The sequence below is a fragment of the Scophthalmus maximus genome, chromosome 9 (genome assembly GCF_022379125.1).
Source record: "Scophthalmus maximus strain ysfricsl-2021 chromosome 9, ASM2237912v1, whole genome shotgun sequence".
Lineage (NCBI taxonomy): Eukaryota > Metazoa > Chordata > Actinopteri > Pleuronectiformes > Scophthalmidae > Scophthalmus > Scophthalmus maximus.
Genome location: NC_061523.1, coordinates 5529807 through 5553783, shown reverse-complemented (window position 1 = coordinate 5553783; position 23977 = coordinate 5529807). Strand labels below are relative to the sequence as shown.

Here is a 23977-nt window from a genome sequence, read left to right as displayed (position 1 = left end):
GGGTAAGTTATAACAATTTGTCCTTTGAAGAAACTCCACGGTTTTCTCACAATTAATATTAAGTAGAAAAAAGTTGATTTTGATTAAAATATGATATTTGAACAGATGGATGTTCTTTAAGTATGGAGGGGCGGGGGGAAGACTAGTCGTCGGAATGCGTGTGCCCCCCCCTCCGAGCTTTGTGCTTGGTCCGACCCGCCGCTGCCCCACGTGCGCAGCCGGAGCCGCTCTCTCGCGTGGCACGGAGAGAACGCCATGGATTAATATCGGTGAACTAAAACAAGTCCGAATAGTTCTCCGCCATGCTGTTCGGGAAAGATGTGCCGTGGCGGCGTTTGGAGGGCATGTCGTTTGGCATGTACTCCGCCGAAGAGATACGGTGAGAGGGAACGCGTTAGCTTCTAGCCTCATGCTAAACACGCGTTCACAACAACCCGCCTGCGCGCGGTGGCGCGATGCAGCGTGCCGTGCCAACGTTCTCCTGGCGGTTTAGCTTTGAGTTGCTTAGTCAATATGTATTAGTATCTATTCATATGTGTCGCATTATGTTATCGTGCACTAAATCCGTTTACACACACACACACACACACACACACACACACACACGAAGCCCATTAAACCCGGGGTTCACGTTGACCATCACGATGACGCCCCTTCACTCACACCAAACCGTGAACCACGGTTCTGAAGAAGCTACCGCCACGTAAACGCAGCTGATATAACATTGGTTTCCCCCGTCCCATCCCCTGTCCAGGAAGCTGAGCGTGAAGACGATCACCAACTTCAGGTTCCTCGATGCAGTTGGGAACGTGGCCCCAAACAGCCTCTACGACCTGGCCCTGGGACCAGCAGACAGCAAAGAGGTCTCACCCTCTCTCTCTCTCTCTCTCTCTCTCCCTCTCTACATATACTGAAATCATATTATTTCATAGATAAGTGTTGCCAAAACCACGTGTAACATGCCATAGCTCAGCGTGTTCCTGACTTGTGGTTGTGCGGTAGTTCTTCGAGTGATGAGCTTCAGCAAATCACTTAAACCTATGGTTGTCTATTTTTCTTCGTGTCTGCTGTCTGTCATCTATTTTCTCCAGGTGTGTTCGACCTGCTGTCAGGACTTCAACGCGTGTCCGGGACACCTGGGACACGTGGAGCTGCCTCTGCCTGTGTACAACCCGCTGTTCTTTGATGTGAGCATGTCCACTATACACACACACACGCAGTACACACGCGTTGGCGGTCGTCTACCGTTCGACCAGCCTGTGGGGTTAAGGTCTGAGAACTTAAAATTGCTTTTAAAATCGTTTCCAAAGAAACTCTACCTGCTGATACGCGGTTCCTGTCTGGCGTGTCACATGCTGTCGTGTCCCCGAGCAGCCATCCACCTGCTGCTGAACCAGCTGAAGTTGGTGGACCATGGAGCCATGCAGGAGGTCTACCAGATCGAGAATGTTCTCAACCAGGTGCTTTTGCAATCCTAATCGTGGAAACTCTTTTTGGCAGCATCTTGCAGACTAAGGCTCAATCCCATTTCACCCATTGCCCCTAACCCTTAGCCGTACCCCTCGGCTTTGCGCATTCACGTGTAGGAGTAGGGGTGTCTCAATTCCCTCTGGCATCGAGGGGGAGATTTTCCAGTCCCACACTCCACACGGAGGGCTGTGAGATATGCACTGCGAATCACGGGCAAGTCGTCTGAAATAATGTCCTAGGCGAACAAAGAAACTCACAAAATTGCGTGACAACCTTTGTTTGTCCTTTCAATGTACTATGGCGCTTTTTCTTTGTATAAGCCACACACACAAAAAAGAAAAGAAATGAGATTGGGCCTAAAGCACAATTAATCAAAGCAACTGTTATTTACTATTACATGCAGAAGCGGGAGAGAATCTTGATGTTGTTATTGTGGGTGTGTTGGGGAATTTTTTTGAAGGGGTTTCATATTTATTACTAGTGAATGTATTTGTTTGCCTGATAGGTTGTGTAATGGTGTCGCGTAGATCATTTAGTTAGATTTATTTGTTTGTGTGCACCGTGTGTGTTTTAGTACCTGGAGGAGAATAACAAAGCCTCTGGAGATGAGATTGAGAAGGTGCTGTCGGAGTTTACAGACACAATACTTGGAGTGAACACGGAAGCCTCTGGGATCACCAAACCAGTGAGTACACACTTGCACACTTGTTGCCACAAGTGTAGCACATGTTTTGCAAGTAAAGGCGGTAACACGAGCGATCTGTGGAAAGTTTTAGTGAAAGTACACTCTACTTCTGCTGATCCAAGTCAAAGACCGGATCTGTTATTTTTTAAATACACTTTATTTTTATTTGTCTTTTTCTGACAAGACACTCACTTTTTTTTTTTTTGGGAGCCTAGTTTGTGCGAAAAATTGTGATTAAGATCGTTGATCATTATTCTATCCCAAAAGATCGTCATGTGATCTTTTGGCCAGATCGCCCACCCCTACACTCAAATACAATAACTAATACACACACACCTAAAAACACTCAAGGACTGTTTAATATGATTTCAAATATCCAAAACACCTTGTTCTATACATCAATTTCAGACCAACCATGCTTAAGTGTGTGCTTGTGTGTTTTTTCAGATTAAACACCTTGTTGAAAAGAAGAACAGTCTGATAAATGACTTCTGGACTATCCACATGAAAACAAGGAAATGTCCGCTGTGCAGGTAACTTCCTATTCATTTAGAAAAATTACAAAACAATAACATCATTCTCATAGTGTGAACAGTACTTACAGATTTTTCTACATTTATCAACTGAGCACACAGGAGAATATCTCAGCCCCTCTATTTGTGGTTGGTTAAGATCAGACCCATGGTCTAAACATGTTGGAGGAAACAGGGATGGTGGGCTCTGCTTAGATGTTGATAGGGAATGTCCTAATTATCAAGTCCCTGCTGAAATCAGTGTGCTTGTGTGTGTGTAGTAGTGGCAGGTCTTGCGTGCGTCGTGAGCACAACAGCAAGCTGATTGTCACAATGCCGACAGGAGTACAGAACAGCGACAAAACTGATGGTGAGTAATGTTTTGTATTTTTTTTTTTCTTGTACATATTCATTACATTACATACGGTTAACTTTGCTTTTGTTGAAGTGGTGTGTAAGCTGGAATCTACTTTAACTATACACCAACCTGGTGCCCATGTTCCATGCTGCCTTTACATGCAGTAGACAGATCTGACCTAGTTCTGCCTCATGTCTCCTTGCACCAGATCTGATAGCTGGTAAGAGAGTCTACATGACCGCCAGTACGGCCCGGGAACACATCACCCAGCTGTGGGAGAATGAAGGTAGGTCTCCGCCCTGTGTATATAAACCTGGTTGATTTTATAGGCAACTTTGTGAATGCCAATTACATCACCATTTAAAGAAAAACATTTGAATAAAGTATGGTCTCAATAGATGGTCCTCCTCATTTAATAAGAAGCATGTGAAGAAACTAACATTTAAAAAAGTCTGTTAAAGCTGAACTGAAGTTTATAAACGACTAAAGATGGAATGGTGACAATTTCTTTACTTAAACTATCGCTTTTTTTTCCTCTTGCATTTTTTGCCGTTGTACTTTCATGGTTTACTTTCAGTTTTAACCATTTTTTCACAAATACTTTGTCCCTTTTGCAGAGTAGCCAAAAAAAACTTCTCCACAAGGAGTGGTTTTCAAAATCTTTTCTTTTCCCTCTCTCCTCTTTTATTGCCAGGTTTCTTCCTGAAGTGTCTGTTCTCTGGGCTGGAGGAGTCCACGATGTCAAAGGAGAAATGTTCCTACCCTGACCTCTTCTTCCTGGAGCTGCTGGTGGTCCCACCTTGCAGGTATAGAATTTGATATGAAATTAACAATCCATACAAATAGTCACAGCTTAAGCTAGAACTTTTTTTGAAATCAGAAACAAAACATTTGAATGCTTAGAGGGATGCGTAGTAGAAATAGACAGTAATGGGATACAATTTACAAGTTACAAATGTATACTGATATTTTGTTGTTAAATGAGGTTGTCATTTTTTTTTGTGCCTGACCTTAACCTCACACCCCATCGTCTTACCTGTCAGGTATCGTCCAATCAATCGAATGGGTGACCAGATGTTTACTAACGGACAGACGGTCAACATGCAGGCTGTCATGAAGGACTCTGTAATCATAAGGAAACTTCTGGCTCTCATTGCCGGGGAGAAAATCATTCAGGAAGAAGAGGTAAGGTACCGTGTGCACGGATAACGTGTAATTCTTGTTGAGGTATAAAAAGGGTCTCGGCCGTACAAATCCAGTTAAAGCAGGTTGTTGCTGACCTGTCCTCTCATTGTTTTACAGGCTGTTGAACAGAGTGACCAGACGTTTCTGTCGGGGATCCCGGGGAAGACATTGACGGATAAGCTCTACAACATCTGGATCCGACTACAGGCCCATGTCAACATTGTCTTTGACAGTGACATGGACAAATTGATGACAGATAAATACCCTGGAATCAGACAGGTATCGCATCCCGCTCACAAACTGAGGGTTACACTTGCGTCGGGTGCCTTTCACCTTTGTACTAATATGGCGCAGTGACCATAAACCATTACACAACACTACCTTTTTTTCAAGTGTTACAGTCAGAGTTTCTATGTTGTTGTCGTTACTACACTAGTGCTAAAAAGTTCTGTACCCAGCCCACGGTAAACAAAACGGTTGGGTGGCTAATATTAGATTACAGATTAGTATGCTATTCTAGCTTCCTCGTATCCGTTGCTTCCACCAATCAACACAATGATCAGGAAAAGCTTAATTGAAATAACTCTAACGGGTCTACGACATGGGATAACAATCTGTTACGTGGCACAGTGTGGTTGATCAACATTTAACAGTGTAACAACTCCCTCCTTAAACTACCGTTTATCTGTTTGTTGACTGATTAAAGAAATTCCTTTCATCTCATTGATTCAGATCTTGGAGAAGAAGGATGGATTGTTCCGGAAACATATGATGGGCAAGCGAGTGGACTACGCTGCACGATCTGTCATCTGTCCAGACATGTACATAGGGACCAACGAGATAGGAATACCTATGGTACGTCTGACTTCCAATTAGCTCTTCGCCAAAGAAAGGGAAGCTCACTGTCTTGTGAAAGGAGGTGGGGTCAACAATGCAAACTCCCCTTCTCTTTTGTATTCCCCTGCAGGTGTTTGCCACCAAGCTGACCTACCCTCAGCCCGTCACTCCGTGGAACGTGAAGGAGCTTCGCCAGGCCGTCCTCAACGGGCCTAACATCCACCCCGGCGCTTCCATGGTGATAAACGAGGATGGCAGGAAAACCATCCTATCAGCCACCAGTCTTGCACAGAGAGAAGCGGTTGCCAAGCAGCTGCTGACACCCTGTCCTGGTCCACATAAGATACCAGTGAAGATAGTGAGTTGAATAATCTGGTTGTGCACCTGCGGACGTAAACCCTTGTGCAGCCCTGCAGTGTGAGTCGACCCTTTTAACTGTTGTCACTGTAACTCTCCACTCTCCTCTTGTTTCTGTGTGTTTCCAGGTGAGTCGCCATATAAAGAACGGCGACGTTTTGTTACTCAACAGACAACCAACTCTGCACAGACCCTCCATACAAGCCCACAATGCCCGCATCCTTCCAGGAGAGAAGGTAACATCTGATCAGTCCAGGCTAATTTGTTTCATTGTGATTAATCATAGAAGCCATGTGGAATTATGATGCTGTGTTTTGAAATACATCTGCTTGCTGGATGTTAAATATACAGATATATAATATCTTAACAAATTTAGCTTTATCTTAACTTGATGTTGCAGGTATTAAGGCTCCACTATGCCAACTGCAAGGCGTACAATGCTGACTTTGATGGAGACGAGATGAATGCCCACTTCCCTCAGAGTGAGCTGGGCAGAGCAGAGGCCTACACGCTGGTCAGCACTGACCAGCAGTACCTCGTCCCCAAGGTGAGTGCACCGTGTACATACTGCAGATGCCGGACTGTCACGGGTCACGGCGCTCAAACCAGCAACTGGAATCATTAAGTGACACGATCAAACAAACGAAGGTTTTTGCAGATAAGTAAAACAGTGTTAAAGGGGCAGTAAACGATTTAAAATGTTAAAAAGTATTTAAAAGATCGCAGCCTTGTCAAATTCAGTGCTTCCTCCTCCGTGGATGCCACTGGCCAAAATGGCTGCCACAGTGACTGTGTAGTTCATGGGCCCCACGGTGCTACAACATGGCTGCTGGGGATAAATATGTACTACACACAAACATTCACTGGCACATCTAAGAAGCACAGCTAGCAGACGGAAGTAACGCTGACTTTCACGTAACGTGTTATGCTTTAGAATCGCTTACTGCCCCTTTTATAAATATATGCAGTATATTTCACATGATGCTCAAACGTAGGAGGATTTGTGTTCAAGGACACAAAGAAGCAGAACACATTTAAACGTTTACGTTCTGGCACCATAAAAAAACAACAACACAGGATTAGGTATTTACACACATTAAGCCATAAAATAGGTTTAATTGTGTAATTGCACTTCTGTAACATTTAGACTGTTCATTTAAAAGCAGATATATATTCCAGTGGTCAGCTGTCGGCTCGTCTAAATACTGTGAGCTGACATTCACCAGTAAGTGAGGAACAGCACCAGTGTTTCCCCTACATGCACTCAGCAGTGGCAGTACGCTCTCCTCTTCTTTCACGAGAGGAGATTGGGCTGGGTCTTATCTATGGATGGGAGCAGAAACTGGTATTAAACTAAATTAAATAGACCATTGTATCAATAGACTCAGACGTTATCGGTGCTGCTATTGGTATTGAAGAAATTAATGTATTTGTCTAGGATAAATTTTCGCTATTCCAAATCCCGAAGAGAGATCCGTATGCTGTGTACCGACAGACAGGCACTGCTCCGTGTGACCATGGCAGAGTCAACCGTCAAAATTCTGGTTGTACTTCACCAATATCAATGAAGACAACGCTCGTTGTCACAAGTGTAACAAATGTTTTGTAAGTAAAGTCGGTAATACCAGCGATCTGTCGAAACATTTAGTAAATTTAACATCTAAGCGTGAAGCCCAAAGCTTCTTCACAGCTGCAGCTGGTGGGACGATGAAGGAGAGGACAAATGAGTGTCACCTCGCTGTGACCAGGTTCATAGTGAAAGACTTACAACACTTTCAGTCCAGGGGCTTTATGTAACCGTCTGTCTGTAAATATTGAGATGTTACTTTTTTTCTTTGACAGGCTTTATGTTCGTCCCATCACTCAACGCACAACATCATGTACTTTATATTAGTTATTTCTTCAAAATAGTGCTGTTCAGTGTTCAACATTTTACCGTGTACAGTACAAGAAACAAAACAAGAACCGATAAGAGTACCGGCTCACAATTAATTTATTTTTGCACACACATGCGCGCTTCACCTCCGCTGCTACAACTCCATCCTCGGGGAAACACTGAGCACACAGGTGATCAACATGTATGAGTACTGGTACTTTATGTTGTTTTACTGACCCAATTCACTTCTATTAGTTTTGTACCTCATATATTCCTCCAATCTCTCTCTCACTCTCTAGGATGGTAAACCTTTAGCAGGTCTGATCCAGGACCACATGGTGTCAGGAACGAGGATGACGATACGTGGCTGTTTCTTCAGCCGAGACCAGTACACCGAGTTGGTGTACAGAGGACTGACCGACAAGCCAGGCAGAGTGAAACTGCTGCCGCCGGCCATACTCCGACCTCAGCAACTGTGGACAGGAAAGCAGGTGAGTCTGTGCCCCAGTATACTCTCCGTTCTGGGTGTGTTATGACAATGAACGCACTTATTGAATTTATTTGTACTACAGTGTGATTGATTTTGTGTATCTTGTAGGTGGTGTCTACGCTGCTGCTGAATGTCATCCCAGAGAAAGCTGTGCCTCTCAACCTGGTTGGCAAATCCAAGATCCCCAGCAAGGCGTGGATCCAAGTCCCGCCACGTGCCGCTCCGGGATACAGACCCGACAGCATGTGTGACTCGCAGGTACACAACGAATTCAAAGCGGCAACAATGAAACGGCTTGAAACCAACTATTGTGTTATTAATGTTCTAATTTATCAAGCTTTCTTTCCTCCCCTTGTCTTGCCTCCCAGGTGTTGATTCGTCAGGGGGAACTGCTGGTGGGCGTTCTGGACAAAGCTCACTACGGCTCCTCAGCCTATGGTCTGGTCCACTGCTGCTATGAGCTGTACGGAGGGCAGACCAGTGGCAAACTGCTCAGCTGTCTGGCTCGCCTCTTCACTGCCTACCTGCAGCTGTACAGAGGCTTCACTCTGGGTAAGTTAAAGAACACACAAGGCAATAATTATCTATTTCAGACGCCACAGTCATATATTGGTCATCCCGTGTAATTTATTGGAAATAAAAGATGAGGATTATGCTAAAGTGTTTTTGCTCTTCGTGTCTAGGTGTGGAGGACATCCTGGTGAAACCAGGCGCCAACAAGCGAAGGAAAAAAATTATTCAAGAATCGCTACACATTGGCACCAAGGTGAATTTTAGCAGCAGCTTGTTCAGTCTGATGGTGGTTTCATTATTGATGTTAAATCTAATACATAGATCATCCATGCACAAGTCTTGTGTTGATCCAACAAGTACAGATGAGACATGAAGACCAGTCCACAGCAACTGAGTATTTAAAAGATCGCAGCCTTGTCAAATTCAGTGCTTCCTCCTCCATGGATGCCACTGGCCAAAATGGCTGCCACAGTGAAACTGTAGTTCATGGGCCCCACGCTGCTTCAACATGTCTGCTGGGGATAAATATGTACTACACACAAAACCAAGCAGCACTGTTATGCTGTCTGAACTTAATGAGCTTCAACTGAACTTTAATTGTTAAACTTTCTGCCTGGTGCAAATCCATTTCTGTGCTATTGTTGTAAACCTCTTATTTTCTTTGTGTTTGGTGATAAAAAGTTCCAAAACATTGAGAAAATATTAAATGATAGAGACGTGACGTTACACACTAGACCTTAGTTAATATGAGACATGACATAGTTTGTTACGGCCACAGAGATATTAGACAAGATAATATTATCACATTATATTACATTCATGTTTCTGAAGCGATATACAATCATTGAGTCCGGTAGCTAAAGGCCCACACTGGGATGACCTGGAAACGTGCCCCGACCTTTTGTACCAAAGTCAGTGGTGTGACCCACTAAGCTACACCAGCTCATAGCCCACAGAACACAATGTTACGCTGGTATGGCAATGAAAATCATGAAAGCTAAAAAGCTTTTCGATAATTTGGGAAGTCATGTAATATGTGTTTTGAATTAAAGTCCCAGTGTGTAATTTTGGTCCTTTTCTGGCAGCATCTGGTGGTAGAGTTGCAAACCGCAACTAACTGAGCACCCGATTGGGGACACTTTATGATGGCGCACCACTAATTCCATTTACGGTTCTATGTAAATGCGGCGTAATCTGGACTGTTTTCTGCAACCGTATTGAACACGACGTAGCAATCATGCCGACTTACACAGAAGTCGGGTCCACCTCATGTAACTACATTCCACTCATTCAAAGTTGATGAAAAAACATTGTTTTTTGTTGCAGGTGATTATGAATATATGAACACATAGTTATGGACAATATATTTAATTTCTGTGAATTAGTTTTTCTAAATATTACCCACTGTAGGTTTAAATATGTTTTATTTTAGTTGATTTACTGATCAAGGCATTATAATGTGCAAGTGTTTTTTGCAATAGGCTCCATGTCTTTATTGAGACTAGCAATTATTCTTTCACACATAGTTGCTTTTTATACAACATAAAATGGAAAAACCTGTTAACTAAAGGAAATGTAAGTGTTGTTTTTTTTCTAGTTTGACAAGGGGAATTGTCCTGTCCTTTTTGTTTTTCAGGCCCTCAAGGCAGCCTTCAACCTGCCCGCCAACATGGATCAAGCTGAGGCTCAGGGCCGCTGGCAGGACGCTCACCTCAACCCAGACCAGAGGGACTTCAGCATGGCCGACCACAAGTTCAAAGAAGTGGCCAGCCAAGTAAACAATGACATCAACAAGGTGCTGTCACTACCACTACTTGTACTGACGTGTTACTCCTGTTGGCACACACAATGCCAGCATGGTGAAATGGAATCCAAAAACAAACTGTCTCAATCACAGTAACTTTCAGAAGAAAGAAAGAACTCAAACAACTTTACCAATGTTTGATTTAAGCTCTGTTCTGACCAAAAGTATGTGAAACTTTTTTCAACGAACGAAAAGGTTCTTAAAGGATTGCAGCCTTGTCAAATTCAGTGCTTCCTCCTCCGTGGATGCCACTGGCCAAAATGGCTGCCACAGTGAAGGTGTAGTTCATGGGCCCCACGGTGCTTTAACATGGCTGCTGGGGATAAATATGTACTACACACAAATCTTATTGAGCTAGTGTTACACTGCAGTGTTTTAACTTTCATCAGCCCACTCATCATTCATCAATCTGAGGTTTCGGTCCAATGAAATGAAAGTTTGGTTTGTAACTGTGAAAATTAAGTTTTCCCTCAAATAAATGATCTTTAAATTGAAGACTCATGGAAAATATGCAAAGGATTCCTGTACTTTCGTAGAGTAAAACCCCCTGAGCAGGCACTTTGGGGTTAAAAAGATTTCCTCTGGACTTAAATTTGAAATGCACTGAATTCCTGCAAGGGTTCCTATTTCCTGTACGCAGCTTTAGTTCCTGTTTTTTGGTTCTAAGAATATTAATGTTCGCCCTCTGGAGGAAGTACGGTCCTTTCCCAAGGTTCAGCAATTAGCGCATCGTATGCCACTGAAGGTCGTAGTCCAGTAGCCTAGTGGTAATTGTCTGTTGACTCCACATACTTTAACTTCCTGTTGACTCCATTTGTGACATTTTCACAAGTCATAGTCGCTTACAGAACAGCAGGTCTGCAGCTGACAGCGGTTCATTGTCAAACACAGTAAACAGCAGGAAGCGGAACTGAGCTACCAAGTCTAGAGGCAAGTAAGCCGAAGCAACAAAAAAACACCAGAAGCAAGCAAAGTCTAAGTCACTGTTAAATTCTGATTACATCCTGAAGACGCTGACCACGTCTAGCAGGGGATTTTCCCCTCAGTCCCTGTCAGCTTTTCACTGTGCTCTGTCCACAAAAAAGAAAATCCTCCACAAATGCATATTTAAAAAAAGGAGTGCATGTGTTCAGACATATAATTAAATTCCTTCCTTCGGTGTGTTTGTAGGTGTGTATGCCTATCGGTCTCCACACCTCTTTCCCAGACAACAACCTTCAGCTGATGGTCCAGTCAGGAGCCAAAGGGTCTACTGTTAACACCATGCAGGTACCCCCCCCCAAACACGCACACAACATTCACCTTAACTTTTTATATTTTGTCACGTCACTCACGTTAGAATATTAATCCAACATCTGTATGTGTGTCTCAGATTTCCTGTCTACTAGGCCAGATCGAGTTGGAGGGCCGCAGGCCTCCACTGATGCCCTCTGGGAAATTCTTGCCATGTTTCCAACCATACGACCCCGCACCGGGTGCCGGGGGCTTCGTCTCTGGAAGATTCCTCACGGGCATCAAACCCCAGGTACACGCTGAGAGCTGCGAGTGTGATTGTTGTTTGTGTTGTGTAGAGGACTTGTTTCTTTTACACCCCATCTCTGTTGAAGACTGAGGGGCCAAATTGAATACAAGCTTTCCCTCTGCAGTTCTTGCTACACTAGTGTTTATGAAAAGTGCTTTTACTTCATGATGCATTTCCCTCCTTGTCTGCGTGTGACCTGGTTGTGTTCAGGAGTTTTTCTTCCACTGCATGGCTGGCCGAGAGGGACTGGTCGACACAGCCGTGAAAACCTCTCGATCAGGATACCTGCAGAGGTAATAAAAACATCTACACTTAACAGACAAGAACAGGCTTCAGTCATCTTCAAACAAATGGTCACATTACTGTTCATATAGCTCCTCATTAGTGTGATCTATTGTCTATATCTACTGCACATACAAATGTCTTGTTTAGACCCAGATCACAAGGATCCATTTTTTACACGTGAACCATTTTTTGTTTAACTAGTCACTATTGGGTCTGATGCATGACGATACTAAAATAAAGAGGGAAGTGGAAATGTGTGCTCAACTTCTTATTTGTTCATAAGGCTAAAGCTGGTATATTTAAGTCACAGTTAAAGCAAACAATATTAACGGTGGGACTAGGAATATATATTGTTTTAAATCTCAGACAATTAAGATAAGAAATTACTTTGTTCATCCCAACGGCTACCGCTCAGCTTTACTTTTGAACTGTTGCCTCGTTATGGGTCATTACACATTGACAGCCCCATGAGGACTCCTCCACAACTCTATTTAAAAGGTTGCAGCCTTGTCAAATTCAGTGCTTCCTCCTCCGTGGATGCCACTGGCCAAAATGACTGCCACACTGAAGGTGTAGTTCATGGGCCCCGCGGTGCTTCAACATGGCCGCTGGGGATAAATATGTACTACACACAAATCTTATTGAGCTAGTATTACACTGCAGATGCCCTGACAAATACTCTAACTGTTCAGTGTTTTAACTTTCATCAATTGTCCTGTGTGAATTATGTCCAAACCCGACGAGCAAAGTAACACGTCGTCCCTCACGTCCCCTCCTCTGCAGATGTGTCATAAAGCATCTGGAGGGCTTGGTAGTGCAGTACGATCTGACGGTGAGGGACAGCGATGGCTCCGTGGTCCAGTTCCTGTACGGCGAAGATGGGCTGGACATCCCCAAGACTCAGTTCCTGCAGCCCAGACAGTTCCACTTCATCGAGGACAACTATGAGGTAAATACAGAGTGAGCCATTAATCATTATGATGTACACGAATAATGCTGATGGACATTAGACACCAGAGCAGATAGGAAATCTTTTACATATGATTAAACGGCTGCATTGCTTTGACACGTGACAGATTTGATGTGAAAACTAGCTGTAGAAAGATGCCAAACAAACAAACGAACCAAGTGCTTCAAGAGACCACATGACTCGTGTTTCAGACAACACTGGACAAAATCCTGACTCACATTAACGGACACGAGGACGCGTCGGCAGCTGACAGTAAATCTGTTTTATTTAAAAGTTCGCAGCCTTGTCAAATTCAGTGCTTCCTCTTCCATGGATGCCACTGGCCAAAATGGCTGCCACAGTGAAGCTGTAGTTCATGGGCCCCACGGTGCTTCAACATGGCTGCTGGGGATAAATATGTACTACACACAAATCTTATTGAGCTAGTATTACACTGCAGATGACCCGACAAATACTCCCAACTGTTCAGTGTCTTAACTTTCATCAAAGTTTGGTTTGTAACTGTGAAAATGATCTCTTTTAAATGTTTAATTATTGACCCTTGGAAAACACTACCAGAACGTCTAAAGCTCACAACAACACATAAACTTGATGTATCTCCCTCTAAATATACTAATAGTGTCTTTCACATTGATGTCAAGCTTCCCCTTTAAAATGTATTTAACTAAATAAGTAACTAATACATGATAATTACTTTTTTAAATGTTGCTAAAACTTCCTCTCCTGTTAAAGCACATCTTACATTCCAAGCCCCTTAAATACTATCATTATTTGTATGTGGTAGCTCACAATCTTTTTTTATTTCCCAGTTTGAAGTTTATAGTCACTCAGAATTGAGTCTTTTCTATTAGCAAACAGCCAGGAAGCGCATTCTACAGTAAACTGACGCCAACATGGGGTTTCGACACAACTGGCGGATCATTTCTCTGAACAGCCGGAAAGAACCAAACATTTCTTCTTCCTTTTAGGTCATCCAGAGGTCCCAGGGCCTCGACAAGATCATGGCACGTTTGGACCCTCAGGCTGCCAGTCAACACTTTGCAGCAATCCAGCGCTGGAATGCAAAGCGAGAGGTGGCATGTCCACGGAGAGGTAAATTACCACACATGGGCAGAATAAAAGGATCTCACATCTTCAGCGCTCAAACCACCGACCTTTTTTCCTGATTAATTATCATTTCTTGACTGAAATCAAAATTTGCATTTATGTTTCTCTTAACTCTGCACCTTATTTTGCTGTTAAACTTTATTGTTACACCTCTTGTGTTATGCACCTGGCAGGAGTGATTGTGGTTTTCTCTGCCTTTCACGTGATGTAAGAAATAAGTAAATGAGGAACAAATAACCTAACAATTTATTCTGCTTCCTTAAATATTTGAAATCTAAGTAAAAAAGTTATTTGAATTTTAAAATGTTGAATTACGTTACGCATGTCTGAGGCTTTTATCACAGCTGAGGTAATGTAAATGAGCTTCTGAAAATGTTTCTAAACTCTGAGGCCTTCTGTGACCTTTTTTTATGGTGGACAGTATAGAGGACCCCTGAGATAAAATCTAATTTGGGGGCAACAGAGTTATGATCTTTAAAGTGAGGGAGGCTTTTGGTGGTCCTTACCAGAGGAAATCAGACGGGTAGGACATCACTGATGACTTTAGTAGTGGATCATTGGATCAGGAGAATTCAGCGAATGTGCTGTGAAATGTTCATGACGCGTATGAACGTTGCTTTTGTTAATATATGCCATGTAATGTTTGTGTAATTGTCTTTTCAATCTGTGTCAGGAGCGTTCCTGTTGTTTTCCCAAAAGAAGTTGGCCAAACTCAAACAGACTACACTTGAGGTATTTAAACACAGTGAAAATGCACCAGGGATCTGTCAGATTTGTTGAGGCAGTCTGTTCCGGCGTACAGGAAATCCTCCAACCTGGTATAACCAAACTGCAATTTGAACTCTGCTCCCTCCACAGCTTGCAAATCAGTGGTACTCCCTGGATGAAGCCAGCAGATCGAAATACAGCAGGAAGACCTCCCGCTGCCCCGAGCCCTCTCTGAGCTCGCTGAGGCCAGACGTCTGCTTCGGATCTGTGTCTGAAAACTTCCACGGCATCTCCGAGAAATATCTGCAGGACAGAGGCGCGACGGGTCAAGACCGAGTTGATACCCACAGGTACTGTGAGTTCAAATACAACAACGTGCCTATACCAGCAAAGTACCAAACTCCCTGTGCACAGACCGTATTAATGATCAGGTGCTGGTTTGATCGCAGGTACCATTTCGAGTGAAGATCAACGTTAACCTCTGCTCTCAATGAAGGTCGAAGAGGAATGATTTCTGTTTGCAAACAATGCCTCTGCCTGTAACGTCATGTTCACTCAGCAGAATTACATCAGCACTCAAAGGTGTGATAGAAGTGTGTTAACATTTTTTTAAAGGTAAATATAAAAAAAAGATAATATACAAAGTTACATACCAGAAAACAGAAACGTACGTTGTTAATGTTACAGAGCTCCATTTTACAGACTTACAACAACATAAGAATAAAACGAATGTGATATACAACAGACTGATTATAATTAATATAATTATTTAGTAAGATTGACCATTGCTCCATTAGTTTTCCCTCGATACCACTAAATGATGCACGTAAGTGTCAGTTGACCTAGAAGCTCATCTCGCCGTAACGGTCCAAATCACCAGCCGAGATAAATCTTAAGTTCATGTTTTCATGTCACATCAACTCCATGAGCTTCAATTCTGTTCAATTTCGAAATTCAAATGCCCTTCCTGCTTATGAGCTGGTTTATGAAATAACCCCGCTCCTTGATTGGTAGTTGACCCATGTTTTTTCTCTTTGTAATCCACCCCCCAAGTGCTATATCAATACACAACAGCCTCAGGACCTTCTGAAGTAATTATCATATACTGTACAAGACTTTAGCTAACCATTATTCTTTTATCGATTAATCCTTTGGTTAACTTACCAATAAATTATATATATATATATATATATGAATCAGATATATGGGTCAGAGTAAATTAAGATAGAATATTCTCTATGTAATAATGCAGATGAAGTAAAGAAAAAAACTTTGATACACAATCCAAAGCACAACGTCTGAGGATCATCTCATCATGGATGATCAATTCATGCTAATAAAGGGAAGCAGAGCAAAGTTACAGGCTTCATAGGGACAGCTGTTCCATTTGAGCCCCCCCCCCCCCCTTTAAAACTGATTTAATTCCACATATACGTCTCTTGAAGTATTTATTCCATCTAAATACAACTTTTTTAGCAAAGACGAGGGGTCATCTCTCTCTACAAACACTCTTTGTAGTACTGGGTAGTGATTTCAGAGCAGCCTGTGATGGTAGGGTATCATCTCTAGGTGAGTAGCCCTTTTGCTACTTCTAGTTCAGTTTTTGTTTAGACTGAGGTTCTCAGATGTGTCAATCTGACTTTGTGGCCGTGATGGACGCTGCGGTACATGATGACGTTCACTTGAATTGCTGAGAGGTGTTAGTTAATATTTTGGACACAATAGACAAGGTTTGCGTTCTCTTGTTTTTCTTGATACGTGACATGCTCTCATCCTTTTCGGCTAGTTGCGAGGTAAAGTTTGCCTCATCACTCTGTCTGTGTCTTCAGCCTTCGCCAGCTGCTGCTCTATAAATGGCAGCGTTCACTGTGTGACCCGGGTGAAGCGGTTGGCCTGCTGGCCGCTCAGTCCATAGGCGAGCCCTCCACCCAGATGACCCTCAACACCTTCCACTTTGCAGGCAGAGGAGAGATGAACGTCACACTGGGAATACCTCGGTAATGTCGCCTCCTCACTTCTCCATCTCATGTTGGACTTGAGATTGTATGTATATGTGAACACATTATCCAAGACGTACATGCAGCTTGTATTTTCGATGTTGCTTTAGATATTTGACGAGTCTAGAAAATATATGTCTGGCTGCTGCTTGAGAGGATTGACAACATGAATGAAAGGTCAAGTAAAGAAAGGACAGACTGCAGCAGGAAGCATTCTTATCTTCCCCAGCTGTGACTTTTCCCGAGCTACTGTTATACTCTGTGGCTTTAGGTTTGTCTTTGGGCCTAAACCTGCAGTTTCTATGTGACAGTCCAGTTTGCTGGCATCACATTTATGTCACATTAAACATCTGCAGTCATGTGACTGTCTCTGCTGGCAGAGGATAATAAACAAATATTTCATCAGCATTTTTTTTTTTTAAGTTTTAGAATTTTGAGAAATGGCCCGTGTGCGTGTGTTATTACCCCGTCCAGCGTTCACTTCTATCTGTCCGTCCCCTCAATGTATTTCCTCTTACCTCACCCTCCTCCTACTTTGGCCATCCAACCCCTGGGCCACACTTTCCTCACGCTTCCTTTATATGTGTTTGTGTGTGGCTCACAGACTAAGAGAGATCCTAATGGTGGCCAGCTCCAACATTAAAACTCCGATGATGAGCGTTCCAGTACTCAACAACAAGAAAGCCCTGAAGAGGGCCAAGACGCTGCGGAAGAAACTCACCAGGGTGTGTCTGGCTGAGGTGAGGACAATCTCCAAGTCACGGTTGACTTGTCTGTCATCTCATTGTGTCGTTTGGTGTCTCTTTATAGTTTTTTTTCTCCCAGTGTCGCCCCCTCCCTTTGTGTCATTTTCAATTTCTCCCTGTGTGTGAAGATGTCCTCACCTGTGTTGATGGAGCGGTGGGAGATAAAATCTATGACTCACCACGGTTCTGTGTGTGTGTAAGCAGGTCCTGCAGAAATTGGATGTGGTGGAGTCACTTCAGGTCGAAAACCACCAAAAGCAGCGGCGGTTCAAAGTGGCCTTCCACTTCCTGTCTCCTGACCGTTACTGTGAAGATAAGCTGCTAACGCCCCAACAGATCCTCTACTACATGGAAACAAGGTGTGTGTGTGTGTGTGTGTGTGTGTGTGTGTGTGTGTGTGTGTGTGTGTGTGTGTGTGTGTGTGTGTGTGTGTGTGTGTGTGTGTGTGTGTGTGTGTGTGTGTGTGTGTGTGTGTGTGTGTGTGTGTGTGTGTGTGTGTGTGTCCTATCAGAACCAGTAAGAAAAAAACTTAATGACTCATCTTCTCTCCTTCACTCTCTGTTCTGCCCAGGTTTTTCCGTCTTCTCCTCGAAGCCATTAAGAAGCGCAGTGCCAAGCTGGCCTCCATCGCCGTGGAGACGAGGAAGGCCACACCAAGAGACAAAGACAATGATGGCGATGGAGAGGCTGACACGGCAGGGGTCCGTTTCTAATTGGCTTAGTCTTCAATTCAGTACTCCCATGGGCATTTTTTAGTGTTGATATTGTCATGTTTTTCATCTGAGCTTTTCTTTTCTTCCTCGGCAAACAAACATCTCAATTATCTTTGTCCCGTTGACGTCCTTCAGTTAGACGATGGGGATGGGGAAGAGAGAGAGATCGTTGATGACCAGGGGAACGAAGGAGACGCCGATGCTTCAGACGCCAAGAGAAAAGGCAAACAGGAAGAGGAGGTATGCTGAGACATGAAATACTTCATATTGACTCATGTGGTCGCATCTCCTTAAAGCTTAATCCCTGGTTGTTCCTGGTTCCTTAGATTTACTGTCCCAAATCTAAAGTGGTAGTGTCTTCTCTGCTAGTCCTCACCCACCATTAGATAAATAAGAAAAGCTGTCTGGTCTATAAATTTTGCCATGGACTTTCTGTGGTGTGGACTGGTCATGAGGGAGAAGATACTTCCTGTCCAGCACCTATGCAGTTTCCACCATCGTATTACAATGAATGACCATCTTTGTTTCCCCTCTGCAGGTGGACTATGACAGCGAGGAGGAGGAGGGAGGCGACGACGACAGTGAAGATAAAGACGATGCAGCGCAGGAAGAGGTGGAGAAAAGGGAGGAGACGATTCAGGAAGACTCCCAGACAGAGTTTGCGGTAGTGAGACCGGAGAAGAAGAAAAGGAAACAAGCAAAAGGAGGAGCAGGAGAAGAAGAGACCATGAGTCAGATGAGAGTCAACGCTGTTCTGCAGTCCCACCCGGCGATAGAGAGATACTGCTATGATCATCAGCATGAACTCTGGTGTGAGGTATGTAAAAAAAATTTTAGATAGCATTTCTTTAATCAACAGCAAATTATCCTACTGACAAATATTGTCTGTACCTACAGCCTTATGTACCTCTGTGCTATATTGTCATCCAAAATTCCGTAAATTAAAAAAAAAATATATATATGCTACTTCGAATCATTGCAAACAGGAACTGCTAAATGCTAATTTAGAATACTTGACCAATGTCCATTTGCAGAAATGAAAACTAAAGACTCCGTGCCAACATCTTACCTTCATCCCCTAAAGCATTATGGGAACTGTGGTTCCAAAATAACATGTGCATGAAGATCCCCCAAATAGAAGAAAGACAAAGAGCAGCTCTTGCTGTCCTTGCTTAAGATAAGATAAGATATAACTTTATTCGTCCCACAATGGGGAAATTTGGTCGTTACAGCAGCACAGTGGACAGAATATACAAGAAATGGCAGAATAGAAAGAAATGTATGTACAAAATATAACAAAATATAAAAATATAAATAATATGTACAGAACAGTTGCAATAGTTGCACATGGAGAATAAATATAAATATTGCACAGCTGGTTATTGCACAGTTGGTAATTGCACAGTAGTTGAGTCCTGTGTGTGTGTGTGTGTGTGTGTGTGTGTGTGTGTGTGTGTGTGTGTGTGTGTGTGTGTGTGTGTGTGTGTGTGTGTGTGTGTGTGTGTGTGTGTGTGTGTGTGTGTGTGTGTGTGTGTGTGTGTGTGTGTGTGTGTGTGTTAGAGTTTAATACTGATCATTGATATTTAAGTGTTCAACACCTGTTTCAGGTTTCATACGTCATGGACATTCAGTAGCCATGGTATAAACATACGAGTGCACAATATACAATTTGTTACCACATATGCAGATCATCTCATACGACATACTTTATCAGAGGAGGACAGTGTATTTATATTGGAACCCTACAAACTGTAGACATCCTCTTGTATCAGTGGCTCGTAGCTGCCTGGTCCTCTGAAAGCACATTTAAAAGTTCCGCCTCTAATCACGTCCGTCAGTTCTCAGTCACTCACAGCACATTGGCTGTGAAAGCCCTGTATCATAGTATATGATGTACACAATGTTTGTCTTTCTGTTTCCAGGTGGACCTGCTTTTACCCGTCAGCAAAGTGCACTTCGACCTGACCTCGGTCCTGTCGACGCTGGCCCAGAACGCGGTAATCGTGGAAACCAAGGGCCTGACGCGCTGTCTGCTGAGCGAAGCCACAACAAAGGCTGGAGAAAAAGAGACGGTTCTCAACACAGAGGGCATCAACATGCACGAACTGTTCAAGCACAGTGACGTACGTAGGCAGCATCTCGCGGAGACCATGAGGATCTTTTGAATATTTATATAAAGAAATTCACCATGCTCACACCGGGCAACCTTTTATATTTCGATTGTGAGATCTAATTTATTCGTATACACAGTAATGTCAACTCCTCTGATTTCTAGGCCTTCACAGTTGTACATGCGGAATTCATTTGTGACGGTTTAAGATTTTATTAACAGATATCTGACTGGTGTCTATTAAGATTTGTGGATCGGTCTGACTCACGCTAATTGGTGGGGTGGATTTTAAGTGTTGCAAAGCAGAGATTACTGTACATTTGGACCACAGTTTCATTTAAATATATTTTTTTAAAGGCAGTGACTTCCTCATCAAGGAGTTTACGGTTTGGGTTAATTACTCAAGAAATGTTATCATATATTATAAGATTTCACTTTTTGGTCATAGTTTGGTGAAATCTCAACATTTAGACTATAATTTTATTTCATTAGATCTTGGACATCAACAGACTGTACTCCAACGAGGTCCACGCCATGGCTAATACCTACGGGATTGAAGTTGCTCTGAAGGTCATAGAGAAGGAGATCAAAGATGTCTTTGCTGTTTATGGTACACACACACACACACACACACACACACACACACAAATAAAATGAAAACACAACATGGCTTTCAGAGCCCCTCCTCATTTGGTCTTCACCTGCTGTTTCTCTGTCATTCTCCAGGTATCGAGGTCGACCCCAGACATCTGTCTCTGGTGGCGGACTACATGTGTTTTGAAGGCGTATATAAGCCCCTAAACCGGCACGCCATCCGATCCAACTCTTCCCCTCTACAGCAGATGACCTTCGAGACCAGTTATAAGTTCCTCAAACAGGCGACCATGCTGGGTGAGAAATGGGAGACGATAATCATACACGCTGACCCTACACAGCAGATGAGAAATCACAATGTAGACAGAATAGGGGTGATGACACTCCAATTCAATTTTTTTTTGTTTGTTGGCAGGCATATTGATAGTGAATGTAATTTGTGCAATGTACATATCAAATTTTTATAGTGGTGTATTCTTTTTGAAATCACACACCTAGGGCCATAGATAGCAGTTTATTCATTTTTACTATAATAAGCTCTACAATTATTCAACAGATTTGGAGGAGCAAAGTTTTTGCTTTAATAGTTTTTTTTTTGTTGCCATTTTCAAATATTTAGCATGCAGTTTATGGAGTGTATATTTCAATACAATGCAAAGTAGCGATCGACCGATACAGATTTTTTAGGGCCGATGCAGATTTTTTTTTCATCAGCCTTAGCCGATGACCGATACGGACTGCCGATTTTCTTGAGCCGATATTTGGAGCCGATACTACTTTTGCTCCCTCAATTTAATAATATAATATATTTAAATTCAGCGGGTTGTCTCGTGTGATCTGAGGTCTTAGTCAAAGTGGGGTTATGGCCAAGGCCGTGGCTCGCCTCCCTGGCTAGAGGGAGACGAGGCTCACGTCGCTCTGGAGCATCTCGGGAGTTCCCACTGCACCGGGACTCATCCGCCCGCGAATGGGATCCCCTGCGCAAAGCCTGCGGCGCGGTCAGCGCGGAGACTAAAAAAGTCCACCGGCAGCCGCGCCCGACTCTGTGCGGGGCCCGACGGGGGGCGCCGCCAGTCCCAGCCTGCCGAAGCAGAGAGGGGAAAGGCGGGGAAGAGAAGGAGGGTACGGGGGAGAAGAGTCAGCCGACGAGCAGAGAGAGCGCAAGGACGTGGAGGATGCATAAAACAGCCGATTAAGCCGGCCGGAGCCAGTGAGAAGGGAGAGTTGGGTACCCGGCGGGCGTGCAGCGCGGCAGCCTAGGGCAGAGGCACCGCGACGGCGCTCGGTAAATGGTTCCGGAGAGAGGGGGGCCGGGCCCGATAGGCGACCGGATCTGCCCTCCCAAAAAAACTATCAGCGAACGTAGCAGCCGTGCATCGGCCGATGCCGATACACGTAAAAAACGCAAACATCGGCCGATGTTATCGGCCGGCCGATATATCGGTCGTACACTTATGCAAAGACAAAACTATTCAACTCATTATCCCTTTAAAGGGGTTGTTCTGCAGTGTTCATGTATGAGGTAAACTTTTATCTACTGAGAAAAAAGGAGGCATAAGGAAATATGTTCAGTGCAAACAAAACCTAGTACATAATAAGAAGTTCTGTACAAGAGTTTAATTCAGGGCATTAATCAATACAGGTTTTTACTAAGTCAACCATTATGTATTCAGTAAAAAATTGATGACGGTGCTTCTGGGAGTTTTGGAGCCATTTTGGATTCGTACTCTGCCCCAGAGCCACTGCGGCCCTTCTCTTTACTGAGGCTGGTAAATAAATAAAAATGTGACACAAACATAATTATTATTCATACTAGGTTACCGCAGTCTGGGAATATGTTCAACCGAGTTCAGCCATTTATGCCAAGTAAAATGATCAAGCTATGCTTAAGCTGACAGAATGTACCACATAGTTGCTTGAACAATATTTTTAACTTCTTTATTTTGCTGATATGTCACCCAATACTGAAAATAGTATCCACATGAATATTTTTGATTGATTAAAAATATCTTGCACGGCCCTTAAAATGAACGAAAAAGCCTGCCACAGTGAGATTGTTTCCAGTTGTGCTATTGTTCATGGCTTTCCTTCCCTTTTCAGGGTCACACGATCAGCTGGTGTCGCCCTCAGCCTGCCTGGTGGTGGGGAAGGTAGTCAAAGGCGGAACAGGACTGTTTGAGCTGAAACAACCGCTGCAGTAGGAGACGACAGAAACCTCGTGGCCTGAGTGGAATGTGCTGCCTCAAACCCCTATAACACACTTCACTTCTATGAACAATAAACCTTTTTCTTTTTCAATCAAAGTTACTGGTTAAAGGTGACATATTATGAAAACTTCCCCTTTTCAGTGTTTGTGCACATACATGTGTGTATCTGAGGAGCCTGCCAGCCCACAAATTGTCAGATTTCTCTGCCACTGTAATGTCACAGTCGGACTCTTTTGGGGTAACCCCGCCTGCAATCCGAGAAGCTCCACCGTTCTGGTGAAAAATGACATTTCCTACACGGTTTGAAAGCGATTGACCAATCACAACAGACTGGGCCAGATGGCCAATCAGAGCAGACAGGGGATTATCGGGAGGCGGGGCTAGAAGAAATCCAGGTGTTTCAGACAGAGGGTGAAAAGAGGAGCTGCAGGAATGGGCAGTATGAGAACACTCATGCCTTTTCTGAACATTAGAGCATGTAAACCTTTTCAAGTGGTCACCCAAATTTAAAGTATGAATCTGAATATGAGCACAATATGTCACCTTTAATGTGATGACTGTGACATGTCTTCATCACATGCTAGTCATGTGACCTTGCATGTTTGTGAGGGGAAGATGATGTGTTGGATGAGTGTAACCCATCCATTGTCAAATGACTTGAGTTTTCTTTTGGAGGAAATCACTGTATCATACTGTACATTTGTGGGATTTTACAACACAAAAACACAATGGTGTCATTGCTAGATGCATACAATCTGGTAGATGGACAATAAAAAAAATGCTGTTTTTGCTCCTTGTATTTAATAATAAAATTTTTATTGTGTACAAAATTGCATCTTAGTCTTTTGCCCAGTGTTGAACGTGTTTCTTTAAGTCATATTTCTCTTCTAACATCCTGGAAATTGTCATTTGTTATTGATCTAACAAGTTA

General features: G+C 43.3%; 1 protein-coding gene and 5 non-coding genes across 6 annotated transcripts; all 6 read left to right on the top strand.

Annotated features, from left to right (window-relative positions):
- Positions 1-176: 176 nt before the first annotated feature.
- polr1a (RNA polymerase I subunit A) lies at positions 177-23450 on the top strand. Its single transcript, XM_035649411.2, has 37 exons — positions 177-379; positions 755-863; positions 1092-1187; positions 1311-1460; positions 2045-2155; positions 2603-2688; positions 2949-3037; positions 3234-3311; positions 3720-3831; positions 4069-4210; positions 4328-4489; positions 4943-5065; positions 5178-5405; positions 5533-5640; positions 5805-5951; positions 7580-7771; positions 7879-8028; positions 8139-8322; positions 8454-8536; positions 9920-10078; positions 11258-11356; positions 11460-11612; positions 11820-11902; positions 12678-12843; positions 13833-13956; positions 14645-14703; positions 14830-15029; positions 16509-16676; positions 17281-17416; positions 17627-17781; positions 17994-18123; positions 18271-18375; positions 18674-18952; positions 20058-20258; positions 20738-20855; positions 20972-21136; positions 22940-23450. Exons 1-37 carry the CDS (start codon positions 303-305, stop codon positions 23038-23040), a joined length of 5028 nt encoding a protein of 1675 aa, XP_035505304.2. The 5' UTR covers positions 177-302; the 3' UTR covers positions 23041-23450.
- On the top strand, positions 6126-6262 carry LOC118320103. Its single transcript, XR_004796240.1, has one exon. It is a non-coding gene; the product is annotated as a small nucleolar RNA SNORA5 (small nucleolar RNA).
- On the top strand, positions 8691-8827 carry LOC118320100. The gene has a single exon (XR_004796237.1). It is a non-coding gene; the product is annotated as a small nucleolar RNA SNORA5 (small nucleolar RNA).
- LOC118320102 lies at positions 10296-10432 on the top strand. Its single transcript, XR_004796239.1, has one exon. It is a non-coding gene; the product is annotated as a small nucleolar RNA SNORA5 (small nucleolar RNA).
- LOC118320104 lies at positions 12395-12531 on the top strand. Its single transcript, XR_004796241.2, has one exon. It is a non-coding gene; the product is annotated as a small nucleolar RNA SNORA5 (small nucleolar RNA).
- On the top strand, positions 13141-13277 carry LOC118320101. Its single transcript, XR_004796238.1, has one exon. It is a non-coding gene; the product is annotated as a small nucleolar RNA SNORA5 (small nucleolar RNA).
- Positions 23451-23977: the final 527 nt, after the last annotated feature.

Excerpts from the sequence above, each read along its gene's own strand:
- polr1a (XM_035649411.2), top strand. The coding sequence starts at position 303 with ATGCTGTTCGGGAAAGATGTGCCGTGGCGGCGTTTGGAGGGCATGTCG. Across the intron at positions 1,461-2,044 it reads TCGAGAATGTTCTCAACCAG|TACCTGGAGGAGAATAACAA; the intron begins GTGCTTTTGCAA and ends TGTGTGTTTTAG. Across the intron at positions 5,066-5,177 it reads ACGAGATAGGAATACCTATG|GTGTTTGCCACCAAGCTGAC; the intron begins GTACGTCTGACT and ends ATTCCCCTGCAG.